This window comes from Felis catus, chromosome C1, assembly GCF_018350175.1.
Source record: "Felis catus isolate Fca126 chromosome C1, F.catus_Fca126_mat1.0, whole genome shotgun sequence".
NCBI lineage: Eukaryota > Metazoa > Chordata > Mammalia > Carnivora > Felidae > Felis > Felis catus.
Window position 1 is genome coordinate 65,387,318 of NC_058375.1, and position 22,720 is coordinate 65,410,037.

The 22,720-nt window shown below is 38.8% G+C and overlaps 1 protein-coding gene and 1 non-coding gene across 4 annotated transcripts in view; one reads left to right on the forward strand and one right to left on the reverse strand.

Annotated features, from left to right (window-relative positions):
* The window catches only part of GIPC2 (GIPC PDZ domain containing family member 2), an 85,255-nt gene that overhangs the window by 22,734 nt on the left and 39,801 nt on the right, over positions 1-22,720 (forward strand). For all 3 annotated transcript variants that reach the window (XM_003990249.5, XM_045036062.1, XM_019837287.3), the window contains exons 2-3: positions 3,969-4,154; positions 18,515-18,695. In XM_003990249.5, coding sequence (XP_003990298.1) covers positions 3,969-4,154; positions 18,515-18,695 — 367 coding nt within the window. The remainder of the gene's footprint in view (positions 1-3,968; positions 4,155-18,514; positions 18,696-22,720) is intronic.
* LOC111562062 lies at positions 10,046-10,149 on the reverse strand. The gene has a single exon (XR_002745121.1). It is a non-coding gene; the product is annotated as a U6 spliceosomal RNA (small nuclear RNA).

Here is a 22,720-nt window from a genome sequence, read left to right on the forward strand (position 1 = left end):
ACAATTTGAAGCATGCTCCAGACTCTAAGATGTCATCACAGAGCCCAATGCGGGCTCAAACCCATGAACTGTGAGATCATGACCTGAGCTGAAGTTGGATACTTAACCAACTGGGCTACCCTCGTGCCCCCTCTTATTTATTTTATTTATTTATTTATTTATTTTAATATTTGTTTTTGAGAGAAAAACAGCATGAGTGGGGGGAGGGGCAGAGCGAGAGAGAGCGAGAGAAGAAAGCAGGCTCCAGGCCCTGAGCGGTCAGCACAGAGCCCAATGTGGGACTTGAACTCCAGAACCACAAGGTCGAGGTCATGACCTGGGCCAAGGTCAGACACTTAATTGACTGAGCCACCCAGGTGCCTCTCCATGAGTTATTCTTTAACAACAAAGTTGAAAGATGTAATTTTTGGGAGAAAAGGAATCCATCTGTTGATGACATTAAAAAGAAAATCTGATCTCTTCAGGAAAACTAAGCAGCTTTCAAGCATGGGTGAAACATCACTGTTCAAGAAACCCTTACATTCCAGGAATAATAACCTCTATAAAGAGCTTTTTCGTTTAAGAAGTACTCATATATGTAGTCTCTCAGTTTTTGCAACAAGTGTGTCAGTAGACCAACTTTACTAATGTCATGATGTACACGAGAACCAGGGAGGTCAAATGATTTGACTGAGCTCACTGAGAGTATGGAAGTGGGACTAGATTCAAGTCTCTTACCCTTTTTTTTTTTTTTTTTCAATGTTTATTTTTGAAAGACCACATGTGAGCCGGGGGAGGGGCATAGAGAGGAGGAGACACAGAATTGGAAGCAGGCTCCAGGCTCTGAGCTGTCAGTACAGAGCCTGACATGAGCCTCGAACTGACAAAACAGTGGGATCATGACCTGAGCTGAAATTGGATGCTCAACTGACTGAGCCACCCAGGTGCCCCATAAGTTTATTTTTAAGAATAATCCCTATGCCCAGTGTGGGGCTTGAACTCAGGACATGGAGATCAAGAGTTGCATGCCAGGCACCCCAAATCTCTTAGCTCTTAATCTGTTTTTTGTTTTTTTGTTTTTTCCTAACAACCGTTTTAAGGATGAAATATTTCCTCTTGGGGATTTATTTTGCTGATATTGGAAGGGGGAACCACTTTTTCTGTGCCTGAAATTTCTTCTTTTTAAATGTTTGAGAGAACAAGAGTGAGCATGAGCACAAGCCGGGAAGGGGCAGAGAGAGAGGGGGGGAGAGAGAATCCCAAGCAGGCACTGTACTGTCAGCGCACAGCCCAACATGGGGCTCAATCCCACCAACTGAGATCATGACCTGAGCTGAAGAGTTGGACACTCAACTGACTGAGCCACCCAGGTACCCTGTGCCTGAAATTTTTGATAGAGGAGATAGGATGTGAAATTTGGATAAGGATGCATAGTATCTCAGTATATTAAACATAATTCACCAGCTTCCTGACTGAGTTTAAGGATAAATTGAGCTAGAAAGTAGAGAGAACTTTTGCTTATGTTTTATTTTAGAGAGAGTGAGAAGGGGAGGGACAGAGGGAAAGAGAATCACAAGCAGGTTCCATGCTTAGTGTGGAGCCTAACTCAGGGCTTGAGCTCACAACCCTAGGATCATGACCTGAGCAGAAATCAAGAGTTGGACTCTCAACTGACTGAGCCACGCAGGCACCCCTAGAAAGAACTTTTAAATGGAAGAAATAGAATTCCTATCTTGTGTATTTTTATATCTGGAATCTTTTTAGTTGAAAACAACAAAATCTAAAATGGGTTGGTTAAATTATTGGTTTGTGTAACTAAATATTTTGGGATAAGACTGTGTATCTGATAAGTTTTCAACTGCAATAATATGAAACTACTTGCTAAAATTGGCTAAAACAGTTGCATAAAAGGGGTAGAGTGAGCTCCAGAGTTGAACAGAGCAACTCCCCTATGTCAGGGATCTGGGTTTATTCCATCTCTTTGCTTTGCCTTTCTTGGCACTGGTTTCTTCCTCTGTAGTAAGATGGTGGTGGAAGTTCCCAGACCACCTACAGATAAGGCAGCATCCAGGGCAAGGAAAGGATGGTCTTTTACTGTATGTTTCTTAAGAGTAAAAAAATATTCTCCAGAAGATCCTTGGACATCTTCTTCCATGTCTTGTTGGCCGCGATTGGGCCACATGCCTACTCCTAAAATACCACTTATACTGGTTTAAATCTTATGCCTAGAATAGGGGATGTGAGTCATTTTCCTCCAAAGCACATAAGATGTATAGATACTTGAGATCTGAGTGTTATGTGAAGAGGGGAAGAGGAAGGCACCCATGTCTTGCCTTGCCTGCAAACTTTTGGCTGCCTGGGAGGTAACATTGTTCTGTAGGGGAGGAAGCACAATGAAAAAGGTCATACCTACAGGAAATCTAATATTTGCTCTGCAGGGAAATGTGAAAAATTGAAAGAAAGGAAGCAGCTTAGTAACTGGAAGTCCACTTCGTGTGGGATTTCCTTTTTGGGGCTTTTCTCCTGCCCTATTACATCCTCATTCTGTTTTAATGTTTTCTAACTGGTAAGTTTTTATGTTAATGGTGTTGGGATCCACTATGAACACCATTAGCAGATTCACTGTTAAAACCAGTAATAACAAAACTGTTTCTTTACTTCCCATCGTTTTGAGAAAGAAAATCAGGAAAACTGTTCACTGTGCATGTTACCTTGTCCCTCTACCCACACTATTACTGATTTTTGTCAGTGGACTAATTATACCATTGATTTCACAGAATAAAGAATAGGAACCTTTCTTAAAGGACTTTCTTTTTCCCTGTGAATAATACAGTTCTTATACTAGAGTATTTCACAAAAACTTACTAATTACAGAACTAAATATATTCTGCCCTGCCCAGGAACACAAAGGGTTAAATCAAAGGTCCACCAGTTAGCACAGCTCCCCACTGAGGAAAAGGGGAAAGGGCAGGACAGCACATGTTTCTTTGTAAGCCTTTTTTCTTTTCTGTCCAGTTGCCTCTTGTCCTCCTCAGTAGCTCCTTTCATATACATCTGAAATTGGTCAGAATCTTGCTGACCATGCTGGATCTTTTAGTTGTAGAACAGAGAGTGCTTCCAGTTCAGACACGTTCTGATGTGCCTTAAAGATCCATTAATAAGTAGTAGTTGTGCCATTCCTGAACTTCATGAGGCTTATGGATGTGAGAAGGCTTACCTTCTAGTGGGAGTCAAGAATGGTATGAAACCTGGGGATCCAGGGAGAGGGTAGAAAGTGAGGACTGAAGCAAGGCTCAGGGTCCGAGGAAGTGTTGGCAACATCTGTGGCAAAATTGATAATAAAAATAAAAAAAACCTTAACTATTTTGGAATAAAACTGCTATACTGAAATGTTTTTGTTTTACATACCCAAGAAAATTAAGGGATTGGATTAGTGAGTCTGTAAGATATGTTTTAGACGTCTTTATTTTTGCACCTCATTCATTAATTTTCTCAAGCATTCTAATGCAAGATAAATTTCCTCATTTAAAAAACTTAGCAGTTTTCAAAAATAGACTTGCCTAAAATTTCATTGTGGCATACATGTCATGGCCTTGCCTTTGAGAAGACAACTTTTGATTCTAGCATTGTAAATGGCAGGTAGTGGAGATCTTTTCAATCACTTGGAAGTTGGTGAGATGTAAACTCAGAATCTTGCTCTAGACAAATATTGGCTTTGTGACCTTAGGCCAATTACTTTCTTTCACTAAACCTCAAATTCCTCATCTGTAATTTGGAGGGGATAAGTATTTGTAAAGTCATTGTGAGGATTTAATGAGATAATGACCATAAATTGGTTAATATAGAGCCTTGCCTATAGGAAATATTCCATATATATTACCCAATGTTAATGATGTAACTTCTGTCATAAATCGACTATTTCACTCAAATACCCTAATAACCAGAATGTTTTCCTGATGGAAACTGAACTATTTCTTTCTTTCTTACAGATCTTATACTGCACGTTAAACACACCTAAAGTTGATATGGAAAGACTCTTAGGATCACAGATAGGTCTTGAAGATTTCATATTTGCCCATGTGAAAGGGATCAAAAAGGAAGTAAATATACATAAATCTGAGGATTCACTTGGTCTCACCATTACAGATAATGGTACTGGCTATGCTTTTATAAAGGTAAGTCTTAAAAAAAAAATAACTATGTGACTTAATGGAGGGTAATATTTAAGAAAATCTACCAGGTCAAAGAAATGATCTTAACAGAACTGGCTCAGCAGGGATGGGTTGGTAAGGTTTCATTTAAACAAAATGGAAGGGGGTTATTTCCAAATGTATTTTATTTTTTTCTAATTTCATTTTTTAAATTTACATCCAAATTAGCATACAGTGCAACAATGACTTCAGGAGAAGATTTCTTAATGCCCCTTACCCATTTAGCCTATCCCCCGTCCCACAACCCCTCCAGCAACCCTCTGTTTGTTCTCCATATTTAAGAGTCTCTTATGTTTTGTCCCCCTCCCTGTTTCTATATGCTTTTTTGCTTCCCTTCCCTTGTGTTGATCTGTTCTGTCTTAAAGTCCTCCTGTGAATGAAGTCATGATTTTTGTCTTTCTCTGACTGACTTCGCTTAGCATAATACCCTCTAGTTCCATCCACATAGTTGCAAGTAGCAAGATTTCATTCTTTTTGATTGCCATTGTATATATATACCATATCTTCTTTATCCATTCATCCATTGATGGACATTTGGGCTTTTTCCATACTTTGGCTATTGTTGATAGTGCTGCTACAAACATTGGGGTGCGTGTGTCCCTTCGAAACCGCATACCTGTATCCCTTGGATAAATGCCTAGTAGTGCCATTGCTGGGTTGTAGGGTAGTTCTATTTTTAGTTTTTTGAGGAACCTCCATACTGTTTTCCAGAGTGGCTGCACCAGCCTGCATTCCCATCAGCAGTGTAAAAGAGATCCTCTTTCTCTGCATCCTTGCCAACATTTGTTGTTGCCTGAGTTGTTAATGTTAGCCATTCTGACAGGTGTGAGGTGGTCTCTCATTGTGGTTTTGATTTGTATTTCCCTGATGAGTGATGTTGAGCATTTTTTCATGTGTCTGTTGGCCATTTGGATGTCCTCTTTGGAGAAGTGTCTATTCCTGTCTTTTGCCCATTTCTTCACTGGATTATTTGCTTTTTGGGTGTTGAGTTTGAGAAGTTCTTTATAGATTTTTGGATACTAACCCTTTATCTGATATGTCGTTTGCAAATATCTTCTCCCATTCTGTCAGTTGCCTTTTAGTTTTGCTGATTGTTTCCTTCACTGTGCAGAAGCTTTTTATTTTGATGAGGTCCCAATAGTTCATTTTTGCTATATTTAAAAAAAAAATTATATATATAAAATTTGAGAGAGCTCATGCAAGTGGGGTGGGACAGGGAGAAGGAGAATCCCAAGCAGGCTCCACTCTGTAGTACAGAGCCTGATGTGGGCCTTGATTCCATGAACTGTGATATCATGACCTAAGCTGAAACAAGAGTAAGATGTTCAACAGACTGAGCCATCCAGGTACCCCTCAATTTTTTTTTTTTTAAGTAGGCTCCATGCCCAGTGTGGAGCCCATCACTGTTTGGCTTGAACTCAAGACCAAAGACCTGAGCTGAGATCAAGTGTTGGATGTTCAACCTAGTGAGCCACCTAGGTGTCCATATATATGTATGTATGTATGTGTGTGTATGTATATATACATACACCTATATAATTTTAAGTAATCTCTATGCCCAATGTGGGGCTCAAACTCACGACCCAGAGACTGTGTTTCATGCTCTGCTGACTGAGCCAGCTATATGGCGCTCCAACATATTTTTGACACCTTCTTACATCTTTTTTTTTTTTTTAATTTTTTTTTTTTCAACGTTTATTTATTTTTGGGACAGAGAGAGACAGAGCATGAATGGGGGAGGGGCAGAGAGAGAGGGAGACACAGAATCGGAAACAGGCCCCAGGCTCTGAGCCATCAGCCCAGAGCCCGACGCGGGGCTCGAACCCACGGACCGCGAGATCGTGACCTGGCTGAAGTCGGACGCTTAACCGGCTGCGCCACCCAGGCGCCCCTACACCTTCTTACATCTTAAATAGTCTTCAGGGGTGCCTGGGTGGCTCAGTTGGTTAAGTGTCTGTCTCTTGATTTTTGGCTCAGGTCATGATCTTATGGTTTGTGAGTTTGAGCCCTGTGTTGGACTGCGCACTGACAGTGTGTAGCCTCCTTGGGATATTCTCTCTCTCTCTCTCTCTCTCTCTCTCTCTCTCTCTCTCTCTCTCTCTTTCTCCCCCCACCCCTCCCTCCCTGGCCCCCCCCCACTTATGCCGCCCCAAAATAAATAAGCTTTAGAAAAGTTTGAAGAATTTTTAACTATAGAATTTACTTAAATACTAATAGAGCAATATAGAGCTGTAAAGGCAAGAGAAGGAAGTTTGAAATAGCATGAAAAACTAAGAACTGAGGTGTGGGGAAAAGAAAAGTAGACCTATCTCTTAAACAGTTCTATTAAGCAATTGTATAACAGACTTTTATTGAATGCTTATGTACTAGGCACTTGACATACATTTTCTCATTTAAGTCTCAACCATTCCATTGGTACTATGTTTCCTCTTGTTGAGGTATAATAAATTTTTAAAAAAATACTTATTTTGAGAGAGGGAGAACGTACACCCACGTGAGCAGGGGAGGGGCAGAGAGAGAGGGAGTGAGAACATCCCAAGCAGGCTCTGCACGGTCAATGGGGAACCCAACATGGGGCTCGAATTGATGAACCGTGAAATCATGACCTGAGCCAAACTCAAGAGTCAGACACTTAACAGACTGAGCCACCCAAGCACCCCAGGGTATAACAGATTTTTAATGTTCAGCTTATTGTACTCACACCTGTTAACCATCACCCAGATCAAGGGAAACTTCATTTCCACCACCCAGAAGTCTCCCTTGTACTGTTTCCCAGGCAGTATGCTTCTCCCACAAAGGTAGCCACTACTCTGACCTCTATCACTACAGTTTTGCTCGTTCTTTTTTAAAAAAAATTTTTTTTTCAACGTTTATTTATTTTTGGGAGAGAGAGAGAGACAGAGCATGAACGGGGGAGGGGCAGAGAGAGAGGGAGACACAGAATCGGAAACAGGCTCCAGGCTCTGAGCCATCAGCCCAGAGCCTGACGCGGGGCTCGAACTCACGGACCGCGAGATGGTGACCTGGCTGAAGTCGGACGCTTAACCGACTGCGCCACCCAGGCGCCCCCAGTTTTGCTCGTTCTTGAACCTTCTGTAAGTAGAATCCTATATTATGTACTCTGTCGTTTCTGGATTCTTCTGTTGAACATGGTGTCTGGGAGATTGACCTGTGGGTAGGTTCTATTACCAACCTCTATTTTACAGATGTAGAAACAGGATAAGGGAGGTTAAGTAGCTTGCTTTAAAGTTATATAGCAGAAAAATTCAGTATTTGAATTTAAGAGCTCTGACTCCAGAGCTGGCATTCCCATCCACTTCACTAAGAATTAGTTACAAACTTCATGCAACAGAGTATGTTTCAGGTTTTTATTTTGTCCAAATCTTTTCTTTGCTGATGCACTGTCATTTAAAACAAGTCTTGGGAAAGCAACCTCCTTAACTGTAAATAGTACTTTATTTAACTCCCCACTTGATAGAATGGCTATTTTTAGCTCTGCTAAAAGATAGGACTGTGTTGAAGGTTGAGTGGGTGATCAAATGGAAAATCGTGAGTTGGGAAAGTCATGTGGGATTATCTGGGGGAAGCTCAGGACATGAGGCACATGCAGCAATGCCTTTCTAATGTCAGCAGGAAGGGCTTAGAAGTTTTGCAAACATACGTGGATTTTTTAGATCTTAACCTCTGTTCAGAGTTTGTGTTCTTTTTTTCTTGAATGTCTCCTTGAACATGTACCTGCGTCAGTACGAGTCACTAGCCCTGGGGAGGCAGAACATGATGGCAAGAGAAAGTGGAGCATATGGCAAACTGCTGACATAGAATTCAACTTAAAAGAGAAATGAATACGATTAATAGGACTTCTTACAAACTGGGGTGGGGGTAATTTCAAATTTACTGTAAGATTGTAATAATACAGAAGACTTCCATAATACCCTTTACCCATTTCTCCAATTCTTACCACTTGTCACGTTTGCTTTTTTGGTCTAATACACACATGTGTATGTGTATATGTATACATATGTACAAATATAATTTTCAGAACCATTTGAAAAAGTAGAATGCATATATTCCCATTTAGCCTCTAGTATTTCATAATGTAGTTATTAAGCACAGGGTTTTTTTTTTTCTGTATAGCTAGACAGTGCAATTGTGAAATTCAGAAAATCTGATATTGATAAAATAATTTTTAATGCCTATATTGCATTTCTGTCAGTTGCCTCATATCCTCTGTAGCATTTTTCTTTTCCTTTATAGGTGTAATCCAGGGTCATGAATTTTATTTGGTTGTCTTTTTAATGGTCTTTAGAATAATCCCTCAGCCTTTCATAGAATGAGAAACCTCAAAGAAGCCTGAATTGAGGGACAGTGTGAGAAACGGATTATGTATTTTTGGTAGGAAAATTAGATCAATGATGTGTCCCTCTTGGTGTACCACATGGGAAGGTGCATTATGTTAGCTTGCTTATGACCTTTGTCACTTACCTAAGGTATAGTGTCTGCCAGTCTTCATTGCAATGTTATATTTTCCTTTGTAATTAATATTTGTGGGGAGAAACTTTATTTTAAAAATATCATTTTCCTACTTGCACCTTACAGATTGAACATCTGTTGATTGATTTTTGCCTGAATTGATTTTTATTATAATGGTTTCAAAATGGTGAATTTTAAAAAATTCCATCATTTCTTATATATTTAAAACATCCTGTTGAAAAAAAGTGGCATGGTTTTTGTTTTTTTGTTTTTTGTTTTTATCAGCATGGATACATGATTTCTCACTTAATGGGTTATAGTCTACAACTGTTGCTTATGCTCAGATTTTCTGAGATTTGGTCTGCCGGAATCTTTCAGCTGGCTTGTGTATCCTTTGACATGTCTCTGATCATTTATTAAGCAGTTCTTCTTCTCTGGCACAACAAGATGTTCTAGGTTCATCTTTTATCTTTTCCCAAGCCTGGAATCAACCATTTTTTCATGGGGCTCTGGTTTTGCTTTTGGTGAGGATTGATATTTCAAAATCAAGATCTGGATGCTAGTTAGACTCCTTCATTGTCACTGGAGTGTCCTTGTTTCTGGGTCTTTTCAGTGATGGGGTTAGAAAACCTATTTTAGAAGTAAATGGACTCAAAATTATGCCTCAAATTTTAATCCTGCCCCATAGGTTTTTTTTCCCCCCCTTGCCTTCCCCATTAAAAAAAAATATATATTTTTTAAAAAGTTGATTATGAGAGAGAGCATGAGTGGGGAGGGGGCAGAGAGGGAGAGAGAGAGAGAATCCCAAGCAGGCTCTGCACTGTCAGTGTAGAGCCTGATGTGGGGTGCAAACCCACAAACCAGAAGATAGTGATATGAAACCAAGAGTTGATGTTCAACTGACTGAGTTGCCTGGGTGCCCCTATTAAAATACTTTTTAAAATAAAATATTTACTCATTTGCTTAGTCCTACAATATATGCAAAATAGTTTCAGGATTGCTATATCCGTATTATGAAGAACCTATTAAGAGTTCAAGATTGGTATGCATGTACACACATGAACATACACAAAGTATTCTATTCAGGTTACTTGGAATGGGTTCTTTCCTGTCCCTTTCCCCATTAGGTGATGGTTATTCATTTGAAATACTATTGAATCCACTTCTCTTTGAACTGAGTTTTCTCTGCATCATGTTCTAATTTTTTCTGAAAAAATAAAATATTAAAATGATTCAAAAGTCTATATTAAAAGACGTTCAGAGATCTGTCACTTTCTCCTGGCCCTCTATCCCATTACTCGTTTCTCCCACTCCTTATAAGTAATCATTTTCATTAATTTCTGGCTCACCCTTTCAGTGTTTATTTTTGCTAAGATAAGCAGGAGAAAAAAATGAAACATTCCAAGAGTTTGTATGTCATTCTTGTGCAGGGACTGTGTTAATCTTTTCTATATGGTTCCAATTTTAGTATATATGCTAAAGTGAGTACTTGATATCCTTTCAGTAGTGGCTAGAAGTCCAAGTAGGTTAGAGTAGGACAGTGTGGTATAGATTGACAAAGGTAAGGAAGAAGGATTCCATGATCAGGGAGTGGTGATATATAGGAGCATGGACTTTAGAAGTACACATGCCTGCTTTCAATCTTAGTCCAACTACTTATTTACTTGGACAAATGATCTTTGATAAGTCATTAAGCTTCTCTGATCCTTCTCTCAAAAGGGAATATTAACACCTATTTCACAGGATTGTGCAGGTGTAAAGGAATGATCTATAAAAATCTGATACTGCTATTAAGTTATCAATTAGGAGTACTAACAAATCATCACATAATTAGATGAACAGAGAACTGTATTTAATAGTACCATGTAGCTCTGCATTTACACGGACTAAGAAGGAAGTTCACGGAGGTAAATGCCTGCCTTGAGAAACCATTCGCAGCCTAACTTTACACTTCAAGGAACTAGAAAAAGAATTAAATGAAACCCCAAGTTGGTAGATGGAAGGAAATAGCAAATATTAGAGCAGAAATAGAGACTAAAAAGACAATAAATCAATGAAACAAAGAAAGAGCTGGTTCTTTGAAAAATAATTGACAGACCTTTAGCTAGACTCACAAAAAAGGACTCAAAATTAAATGAGAGATGTTACAGTGGAGCCATAGAAATGTAGAGGATAGTAAGAGACTGCTATGAACTATCCTATCTAACAAATTGGACAACGTAAGAAATGAGTAAATTCCTAGAAACCTACAACCTACCAAGACTGATGAAATAAAGAAATCTGAACAGATGGATTCAGTCTCCTTGCTAGTCATCAAAAACTTCCCAACAAAAGCCCAGGACCAGATGGCTCCACTGGTGGGTTCTACCAAGCCTTCAAAGAGAAGAATTAATCCCAGTCCTTTTTAAACTCTTCCAAAAATTAGAGTGAACTCCTCCAAACTTTTATGAAGCCAGAATTACCCTGATAGAAAAACCAGACAAGAATGCCCCAAGAAAAAGGCCAGTATTCCTAATAACATAAATGCAAAAATCCTTAATATTAGCAAATCAAATTCAACAATGTTAAAGGGATCATACATCATGGTCAAGTGGGATTTATTTCAGGGGTGATTAAACACCCATAAATCAGTGTGATATACCACATTAACAAAAGGATATAAACATTTTTTATCTCAATGGTTGAAGAAAAAAACATTTGAAAGAATTCAGATGGTAAAAAAAAAAAAAAAAAAAAAAAAAACCAAAACAACAAAACTCAACAAAGTGGTATAGAGGGAACATACCTCAACATCATAAAGGTCCTGTAGGACAAACTCACAGCTAACATCATCCTTAAAGGAAAAGCTTTCAGTTTTTCTCCACAAAGATCAGGAACAAGGCAAGCATGCTCTCTCTTGCCACTTCTATTCAACACAATATTGGAAGTTCTAGCCAGAGCAGTTAGGCCAGTAAAAGAAATAAAAGGCATCCAAATTGGAGAGGAAAAAGTAAATGGTCACTGCTTGAAGATGATATAGAAAACCTTAAAGACTTTATCCAGAAAACTGTTAGAAGTACTACAGTAAAGTTTCAGGATACAAAATTAATACACAAAAATTTTGCACTTTGATATGTGAATAATCTATCAGAAGAATCCATTCCATTTATAATTGTATCAAAAAGAATAAAATACCTATGAGTAAATTTAACCAAGGGGAAAGACCAATAATTGAAAACTATAGGATGTAAGAAAGATACAAATGGAAAGCTATTTCATGTTCTTGCATTGGAAGAATTAATGTTGTTAAATGCTAACCAAAGCAATATTACAGAGTCAGTGTGATCCCTGTCAAAATTCCAACGGCACTTTTCACAGAAATACAATAGTCGTAAAATTCATATGAACTGTAGAAGACCCGGAATAGCTGAAGCAAGGTTGAGAAAGAACAAAGCTGGAGGCATCACACTCCCTGATTTCAAACTATATTAAAAAGCTCTGGTAATTTAGAAAGTGTGGTATTGGCATAGAAACACTGATCACTATGGCAGAATATAGAGCCCAGAAATAAACTTTTGCATATATAGTCAATTTATAATAAAGGAGCCAAGAATCTACAGTGGAGAAGGGATTCTCTTCAATAAATGGTGCTGGGAAAATTGGATAGCCATCTGCAAAAGAATGAAATTGGATCATTATCTCACATCATACACAAAAATTAATCCAGGATGGGTTAAAGACTTGAATTAAAACATGAAACCACAGAACTGGCACAAGAAAACGTGGGGATTAAGCTCTTTGACATAGGTTTTTGGTGATGATTTTTGAATCTGAGAACAAAAGCAAAAGTAAAGAAGTTGGGCTATATCAAACTAAAAAAAGTCTAATAAAAAATGGGCAAAAAAGCTGAATAGACATTTTTCCAAAGAAGACCTAGATGACTACCAGATACATGAAAACATTTTTTTTTTTTTAAGTTTGTTTTGGGAGACTGCACGCATGAGTGGGGGAGGGACAGACAGGTAGGAGAGGGAGAATCCCAAGCCAACTCTGCACTGCTGGCGTGGAGCCTGGAGGGGTGCTTGAACCCACGAACTGCAAGATCATGAACTGAAACCAAGAGTTGGACGCTTAACCGACTGAGCCACCCAGGTGCCCCCATGAAAAGATGTTCTAGGTTATTAATCATCAGGGAAATGCAAGTCAAAACCACAATGAGCTACCACCTCCACCTGTTAGAATGGCTATTACCAAAAAGACTAAAAATAACATGTTGATGAGGATGGGATGTTAAGGGAACCCTTGTATACTGTTGATAGGAATGTAACATGCAGCCACTATAGAAAACAATATGGAGTTTTCTTTAAAAAATTAAAAAACTACCATACATTCAGCAGTTCCACTTCTGGGTATTTATCTGAAGAAAATGAAAACACTAATTTGGAAAGATAAATACACCATGCCTTTGTGTATGGTATTCATTGCAGCTTTACAGTAGTTAAGATACAGAAGCAACCTAAGTGTCCATCAGTTGATAAATGGATAAAGATGTATATGTATATACACACAATGGAGCATTAGTATTAGCTGTATAAAAGAATTAAATCTTCCCAGTTTTGGCGGTATAGATGGACCTCAAGGGCATTATGCTAAGTGAAATGTCAGAGAAAGACCTATACTGTAGGATCTATGTCGAATCTAAAACATTTATGTGATTTCTTAAGTTTGAATTAAAGTATGGTGTGGTTTTCACAGGTAAAACTTCTTGCGTAAAAGACAACAGACTTAAACATTTGTGATTTTAGCATCCAAGCCTAGATTTTCCAGAACCAGAGCATATAAATAACCTTATCAGAAAATTCAGAGTATACTTAAAACTAGGAATTCCCAGAATGGTTTAGGACTGGTTGGCAAACACTTATACAGAGGGACAGATGCTGAATATTCTAGGCTTTGTCATAATTCAGGGTCATGCAGTCTGTGGGTGCAATGTCTGTTTGAAGCCCAGTTCTTTTTGTTGTGTTCTTTTTATCAGTATTCATTGTACCTTGGTATCCTCACTTGTTAATGGAATGAGGCTTGTTGTGAGGACTAAGTGAAATAACTGTTTATAATTAAGAATCATGAGCATAGTCTGAGGACAGTGTTAGGATCAGCAGCACAGATCTCAAACTTGCTGACCATGGCAGCAGGGTGTGCAGCTCAAACAACCTTGAATGTGATACCTAAGATTTTGAGGAGGGTGGGATGCTGCCCTAGAGTTCTGGTGTCTGTGATTAGCAGGTTTTATAAATATATGCGATGAAATAATGGAGAATAATAATTCTCTGAGGTGGCTAGGATCCTTTGAGTTTAATAATGCTGTAAATCCTATCTTTTAAAAATTTGTCTTCTCTGCTTTTTTGCAGTATCAAGATGAGATAAAACCAGATTAGACAAAGTTTTAAGTGTTACAGAGGATATTAAGTGACTCACTAAATATAAGCATAGCATTAATATCTTTTTTCCATCCTTTGTGTTCGAGTAGCATTTTTAGCAAGATTATTAATCTCTGTCATGTTATAATATGATTATAAAAGCATATATTCCAGAAACTTGTCTCAATTACTACCTCATTCTTTATTTTATGAACTTAAGAGGCTAAAGCTTAGGTAACCCACAACGTCTATAATCTGTGTCTTCCACTTCTGTATCTGATTCACCTTATGGTGTTCAGGTTTCTTACACTGATTTTCCTGTCTCTTCATCCCAGATCCTTATCTGCTACTTCTGATTATTTACCTGTGCTTCGATGTTTTTCTTGCCCACCTGGATTCTCGCCTTGCTGCTTGGACTTCTGGTAACTGCCTTTCCTCCTTCTGTCTAGACACTCTTCTAGTGACTTCTGTGACTACTCCTAGGCCCAAGACAGTGTAGATTTTTGTTCCTCTGACCTTTAATTTATTAGTAAGATTTATACATGTCTGTAAAGTTTTTCATTTAATTAATTTTATATACTACTTATTAATAAAACTGTGACAAGTCTTAAAAACACGTGATAGGACACTGAAATTTGTGTGTTGTTGTTCAAAGAAAAAAAAATAGGTTCAGAAGGTATGAAGAGATGAGAGTAAAATTTAAGGAGGCAATATTTATGTATAGATTTTCACATTCTAATGGCTTAAGAATGGGTAGATAACAGGATATTTAATAGTTTTTTTTTTGTTTCTTTAGACTCTAGTCTTCTTAAAAATCTTGTTTATTTTTCTGTGACCTTTTAGAAATTCCAGTTGTACTTAGTGGTTGCTGTGGTTACTCTTAATTCTATTAACTTGTAATGTTAATATGGACCCCTAATAAAACAGTGTCAGATTATAAATTTCTCATTTCTTTTATAATTGACTATTCGTAATGATAATGAGCTCTGAATTGGTATTATTTCACTTGCATAAAGCATATTAATAGTTACTATTATAACGAACATAGCATTGTTCTTAAAATTTGGGGGTGAAATAGAAGCCTATTGTGAATTTTGGTATATAGTAATAAAACTTAAAAATGCCCAACCTTCCCAGGTTACCCTTTTACAATTTTCTTTTTTCTAATGATAATTATAGAGATGCCGGGGTACATGAGTTTTGCTCTTAACTCTTAGATGCAGTGATGATACTGCGGATTCAGAAGAAGTTATTACTCCACTTGGTAAGAGTAGGGAATGCATATGCTTTTTTTTTTTTAAATATGAAATTTATTGCCAAATTGGTTTTCATACAACACCCAGTGCTCATCCCAACAGGTGCCCTCCTCAATGCCCATCCCCCCATCAACCCTCCCTGCCACCCCCCATCAACTTTCCCTCCCACCCCCCATCAACCCTCAGTTTATTTTCAGTCTTTGAGTCTCTTATGGTTTGCCTCCCTCCCTAATTTTTTTTCCCCTCCCCCTCCCCCATGGTCTTCTGTCAAGTTTCTCAGGATCCACATAAGAGTGAAAACATATGGTATCTGTCTTTCTCTGTATGACTTATTTCACTTAGCATAACAGTCTCCAGTTCCATCCACGTTGCTACAAAGGGCCATATTTAATTCTTTCTCCTTGCCAAGTAGTATCCCATTGTATGTATAAACCACATCTTCTTTATCCATTCATCAGTGGACGGACATTTAGGCTCTTTCCATAATTTGGCTATTGTTGAAAGTGCTGCTATAAACATTGGGGTACAAGTGCCCCTATGCATCAGCACTCCTGTATCCCTTGGGTAACTTCCTAGCAGGGCTATTACTGGGTCATAGGGTAGATCTATTTTTAATTTTTTGAGGAACCTCCACACTGTTTTCCGGGGTGGCTGTACCAGTTTGTATTCCCACCAACAGTGCAAGAGGGTTCCCGTTTCTCCACATCCTCTCCAGCATCTATAGTCTCCTGATTTGTTCATTTTGACCACTCTGACTGGCGTGAGGTGATATCTGAGTGTGGTTTTGATTTGTATTTCCCTGATGAGGAGTGACATGAGCATCTTTCCATGTGCCTGTTGGCCATCCGGATGTCTTCTTTAGAGAAGTGTCTATTCATGTTTTCTGCCCATTTCTTCACTGGATTATTTGTTTTTCAGGTGTGGAGTTTGGTGAGTTCTTTATAGATTTTGGATACTAGCCCTTTGTCTGGTATGTCATTTGCAAATATCTTTTCCCATTCCGTTGGTTGCCTTTTACTTTTGTTGATTGTTTCCTTTGCAGTGCAAAGATAAAAAGCTTCATGAGGTCCCAATAATTCATTTTCGCTTTTAATTCCCTTGCGTTTGGAGATGTGTCAAGTAAGAAATTGCTGCAGCTGAGGTTAGAGAGGTTTTTTTCCTGCCTTCTTCTCTAGGGTTTTGATGGTTTTGTGTCTCATATTCAGGTCCTTCATCCATTTTGAGTTTATTTATTTTTTTATTTTAATTTTTTTTTCAACGTTTTTATTTATTTTTGGGACAGAGAGAGACAGAGCATGAATGGGGGAGGGGCAGAGAGAGAGGGAGACGCAGAATCGGAAACAGGCTCCAGGCTCCGAGCCATCAGCCCAGAGCCTGACGTGGGGCTCGAACTCACGGACCGCGAGATCGTGACCTGGCTGAAGTCGGATGCTTAACCAACTGCGCCACCCAGGCGCCCCAATTTTGAGTTTATTTTTGTGAATGATATAAGAAAGTGGTCTAGTTTCATTCTTCTGCATGTTGCTGTCCAGTTCTCCCAGCACCATTTGTTAGAGACTGTCTTTTTTCCATTGGATATTCTTTCTTGCTTTGTCAAAGATTAGTTAGCCATACTTTTGTGGGTCCAATTCTGGAGTCTCTATTCCATTGGTCTGTGTGTCTGTTCTTGTGCCAATACCAAGCTGTGTTGATGATCACAGCTTTGTTGTAGAGGCTAAAGTCTGGGATTGTGATGCCTCCCGCTTTGGTCTTCTTCTTCAATATTACTTTGGCTATTTAGGGTCTTTTGTGGTTCCATACAAATTTTAGGATTGCTGGTGCAATCTTGATTGGGTTTGCGTTGAATGTGTAGATGGCTTTGGGTAGTATTGACATTTTAACAATATTCTTTCAATCTATGAGCACAGAATTTTTCCATTTCTTTGTATCTTCTTCAATTTCCTTTATAAGCTTTCTATAGTTTTCAGCATACAGATCTTTTACATCTTTGGTTAGGTTTTTTCCTAGGTATTTTATGATTCTTGGTGCAATTGTGAATGGGATCAGTTTGTTTGTCTTTTGGTTGCTTCATTATTAGTGTATAAGAATGCAACTGGTTTCTGTACGTTAAGTTTGTATCCTGTGACTTTGCTGAATTAATGTATCAGTTCTAGCAGACTTTTGGTGGGGTCTATCAGGTTTTCCATGTAGAGTATCATGGCGTCTGCAAAAAGTGAAAGCTTGACTTCATGTTTGCCAATTTTGATGCCTTTGATTTCCTTTTGTTGTCTGATTGCTGATGCTAGCACTTCCAACACTATGTTAAACAACAGTGGTGAGAGTGGACATCCCTGTAGTGTTCCTGATCTCGGGGAAAGCTCTGTTTTTCCCCATTGAGGATGATATTAGCTGTGGGCTTTTCATAAATGGCTTTTATGATGTTTAAGTATGTTCCTTCTATCCCAACTTTCTCAAGGGTTTTTATTAAGAAAGGATGCTGAATTTTGTCAAATGCTTTTTCTGCATCGATTGACAGGACCATATGGTTCTTATCTTTTCTTTTATTAATGTGATGTATCACATTGATTTGTGAATATTGAACCAGCCCTGCAGCCCAGGAATGAATCCCACTTGATCATGGTGAATAATTCTTTTTATATGCTGTTGAATTCAATTTGCTAGTATCTTGTTGAGAATTTTTACATCCATATTCATCAGGGATACTGGCCTATAGTTCTCTTTTTTTGCTGGGTCTCTGGTTTGGGAATCAAAGTAATGCTGGCTTCATAGAATGAGTCTGGAAGTTTTCCTTCCCTTCCTATTTTTTGGAACAGATCTTTCCAAGCTTCAATTTTTCAGTCTATGGTCTGAGGGTCTCCTAAAGGTTGTTGGAATTAAATGAGATGGCAAATGTAAAGTGCTTAGTTTAGAGCTCAGCATATGTAACAACACCTACTATAGAAGCAGGAGAGTAACACCTTAACGATTCTTAGGGGAGTAACCCAGAGGATTTGAGGAGAAGTTTCTTGGAGGAGGTATGATGACTGATGGAGCAGAGTTCTGAATGAGGTATGGTGGTTGTCCTTTGTTGCCTGGTCTTTATCTTTAACTGAGCATTAAGCTGCATTGTGAATATGTCAATACATATAATGTCTCGGGGGCATAAAAAGGAATGTTATACAGTTCCATTTTGTATTAAGTGTTATCCTTAATTTTCTTTCAGAGAATTAAAGATGGTAGCCTAATTGATTCCATTAAAACCATCTGTGTGGGGGATCATATTGAATCCATAAATGGAGAAGATATCATTGGGTGGCGTCACTATGATGTTGCTAAGAAGTTAAAGGAATTAAAAAAAGATGAACCCTTTACCTTGAAGTTAATAGAACCTAAGAAGGCATTTGGTAAGTTTGGGTGTGTGTATGTGTGTGAAGTGTTCCCTTCCCTGGCTTGTCTTTCTAAGGGTATTGAGCACTGAGATGTGGTGCCATGTGATTTAGTATATCCATTAAGGATATAGAGAATGAGAGCACTACTTATAAGGGAAACAACTATTCAAGGAGAAAGAATTGCCTAAAAGGACATTTTCTGAAAGACCTTTGGAGTTACAAAGTCTGATGTCGAGTGACTTTGTGGCTGTTCCAGACTCCAAGAACGGCACATTGTAATACATTCATCTTGCTGAGGAGTAAAATTTTTGACTGGGCTCTCTAAGCCATAACTATTGTTCGTGGACCTTAACAGCAAAAACTTTGAGTTACACATAGAATTGGTATTTAAAATAGTTATCTAGTCTATTTTAAAGACTTCCTTCAATACTTTTTTGCCATTAGCATTTTGAATTTGGCAGCATGGGATGGTATGAAATTACTTCCACTTTGGTGTGACATCTGTAGTTGCTTGGTTTTAGCCATGGCAGCTGTGTTCCAACTGTTCAAACCCCTAGGGCTATCTCATCTACAGGAAAATGTGCCAGCTTCTCCTGACTATCCAGCACTATTTTAATAAGCCAAATGACGGCCTCTGGTGTTCATCAGTGTTGAAATATCTTTAGCAGAATCATTCTAGGCTGCCCTTACTCATCCATGACCCCACCCAACTTCTGTTTTTCCCTTTGCTCACAGAACATAAATATTCCTTATAGTTTGTTTCTGATGGATATTTTCTCAGGGCAGTAAATAAAAATGATGGGAGAATGCAGTGGGTCTGGGGAATTACATTTCCCCTCCCTTAACAAGTAAGTGACAGATACTATCCATATGGAAGTGGAAATTCTTCTCTGCTTCCAAGCGATTCTGTGCCATTTAATAGAAATACGGTGTAGGTTATATTACTTGTGGGAGCAGGGTTACATAGATGTAAGAAAAGAATGCCTTGCACTGAGCGATGTACAGAATTAGTGAACCACTATATTGTATACCTGAAACTAATGTAACACTGTATGTTAACTATACTGGAATTAAAATAACTTAAACAAACAAACATTGGGGGTGGGGGGAAAGAATCCCTTATTCCAGTGCTGCTCCTGGAAGGACCATCCTAGGAGACCATGCTATCGATACTGTGATTCTGTGTGGTGTGCAACCAAGCTTCTGAGTACACTTGTCACAGAGGAAGGTGGGCACACTCAGGTTTCTGTCCACCTCCTTGTGAACTGGCTTTGTTTGCTACCCAGTTCCCCAGATCATAACCTATAAACTGATTGGATATAAGCAGTTTGATTTGATTTAGACTTTTCATAAATCAGTTCTTCTCTTAGTACAACTCAAGGAATATAATTTTTTCCTACATTTGTCTTTAGCACATAATCTGTTTTTCAGAATTAATCTCTATTTTTACCTATTGTCTGCATTGAAATTTTGTGGTCCCTGTATCTTTGTAGAAAGTTGCTGATATACATTAACTTGGATGCTTGGTTGGTATTAGTCTTGGATGTTACAGAGGTCATTGTATTTAGCTATTATTGCTCCATGATTAGATTTTTTTCCCTTTTAATACCGGAGACACATGTATAGATGGATAAACCCCCACACTGCCTTATGTGCTAGCTACTATTGAACCTGCTCTCTATTGCTCCTATGAATTCCGTGTACACATTTGAGGACACTGGGTAGGATTTTCCTAGTGGGGGTATATTATTTCTGTATCCCAAATTCTGGTGGTGCTGTGGTTAGGACATGTGGTTAGGACATGTAGAAATTGATTTTGGAGTAATGATAGGTTTTATTTTCCGAAGTTACTGTGGCAGCTTAACTCTACTTAAATCTGCTGATCAATATGCATTATCTCCTCTGGGTTGGTACTTGACTTTGGGCCATAGCCTGGGGGTTTTTCTCTGAGAAATAGGCCTTGCTACTCTGTCCTTCAGCCTTTAATTTTGCTGCTTTTTGCCTCTGGGATAAAGGCAGTAGTAGTTGTTTCTTTTCTTTGACTTCATCCCAGTGCTTGGTGCTTTTCCCAGAAGGGAGTATACATCAAGAGGTACTTAGGGGATCTAGCTTCCCCCAGTTCTCTTGGTTCTGATCTTATTTTTTGCTGTTTCCTTCTATCCTGGATCTTATAGCATTGTCATTGATGGATTGATTCAAATTCATTGTCCTTCATGATTATCTGACTTTGTTGTCTTGGATTCCCACAGAAGAAAAGGCCAGTGTAGGTGAGGCAGAACGTTCTCATCTCTGTGATCAGATAGGCTGCCTAGGCTGAAGTGAAGTCATTTCTAGGATTGTACTGAAAGCTGTCGAAATAGCCATACACTCTAGTATTTTGACGTTTGCCTACCAACTTCCCTAAAGATTTAGCCTGGGGAGGCACGTGGACTGGGTTCCAGAATGCAAGGAGGAAGAGTGCAGTTGGCTGCTTTGCAATGGTGTAATAAAGATGATGAATGCAACTTTCAGACATGGATGGGGGAATCCTTACAGCCTGCTCCCATTTTCATAGGTCCACCACATCCCACTTCTGGGGGCCATTATATATGCCAAGATTCTTTGAGAGCTATAGAATAAACACTTCCTAGTTTATTGAAAACCCATTTTGTTTGTTTTTTTTAGAAGACTATCAGGTCTCAAAAACAGACTGTGTCAGTCAAGCCTTGGGAAGGTCGGGAGCTAAGGCCATTTCAGGGATGTTTGAACCAGGCACCTTTCATGGCACTGAATTAACTCCCTTTAGGTATTTCCTATCTTCATGTTTCTCCACTGAGGATTCAGATTCCTCAGAGAGGGAGGGACACTGATTAAGTCATGTTCCATCTTGATAGTGAAGAAGGCAGTGTTACATGATCAGTAGGCCCACCAAAATCATGCAGGACAGGAGGGAGAGGTTTCCTTTTGGGTAGGAAAAAGTAGCAGATGTTCATTTTGCTGTTTCTCCTAAGTTATTACCTTGTTTAGTGGAGTGTGTTGGTGTTCTCTTGACTTTGAATATGACCGTACCCATGCATGATACTATGAGGCTGGGTGTGTAGAATGGATATGGAGGGGGTTGCCTGGGTGGCTCAGTCTGTAAAGCATTTGACTCTTGATCTCAGCTCAGATCTTGATCTCAGGGTCGTGAATTCAGGCCCTGTGTTGGCTCCAGGCTGGGCGTGAAGCCTACTTAAAAAAAAGAATGGATGTGGAGGGAGGCAGGATATTGTCAATTGGCTTTGCATGTCTGGTCTTAAGGATTTTTTTTTATTTAATTTTAAGTAATCTTTACACCCAGCATGGGGCTTACTCAAATTTAACACCCTGAGATCAGGAGTCTCATGCTCTACCAACTGAGCCAGACAGGCACCCTGCATCAAGCTTTCTTTTAGGGAAAGGGTGAAAGCGACATTCTTAGTGCTGGTCACCAGATTTGGAAAGGACAACAATCCAGATTTGGACTATACTTCTGAGAAGATCTTTCATTTATCGTCTCCCACAGTTAACTTAAGAATCTGCTGTGTTCTGGGAACTCCATTAGGCACAGTGGATACTAAGAAAGAAGGCTATAGTTCTTACCTTTTGAGGAGTTCACAGTTTAGCAGGAGGCTGTTATTCAGTGAATTTTGCCCCCTAAAATTCATGTGTTGAAATCCTAATCTCCGCTACCTCAAAATGTAACTGTATTTTGAGATAAGGTCTTTAAGGAGGTAATTAAATTATAATGAGATCATTAGGGTGAGCCCTGATCCAATATGACTGGTATAAGAAGAGGAAATTTGGACATAAATACACATAGAGAATGCCATGTGACCACGAAGATCTCTACGAGTCAAGAAGAATGGTCTTAGAAGAAAGCAACCTTGGTGTTGGCTTGATCTCGGACTTTTCTAGAACTGAGAAAATGATTTCTTATGTTTAAGATAGGTGGTCTTTTGTACTTGCCCTAGGAAACTAACACAGAAGCCAATAGGCTTAAAAAAAAAATCACAGTGCAAATTCTTTGACTATAGCAGTAT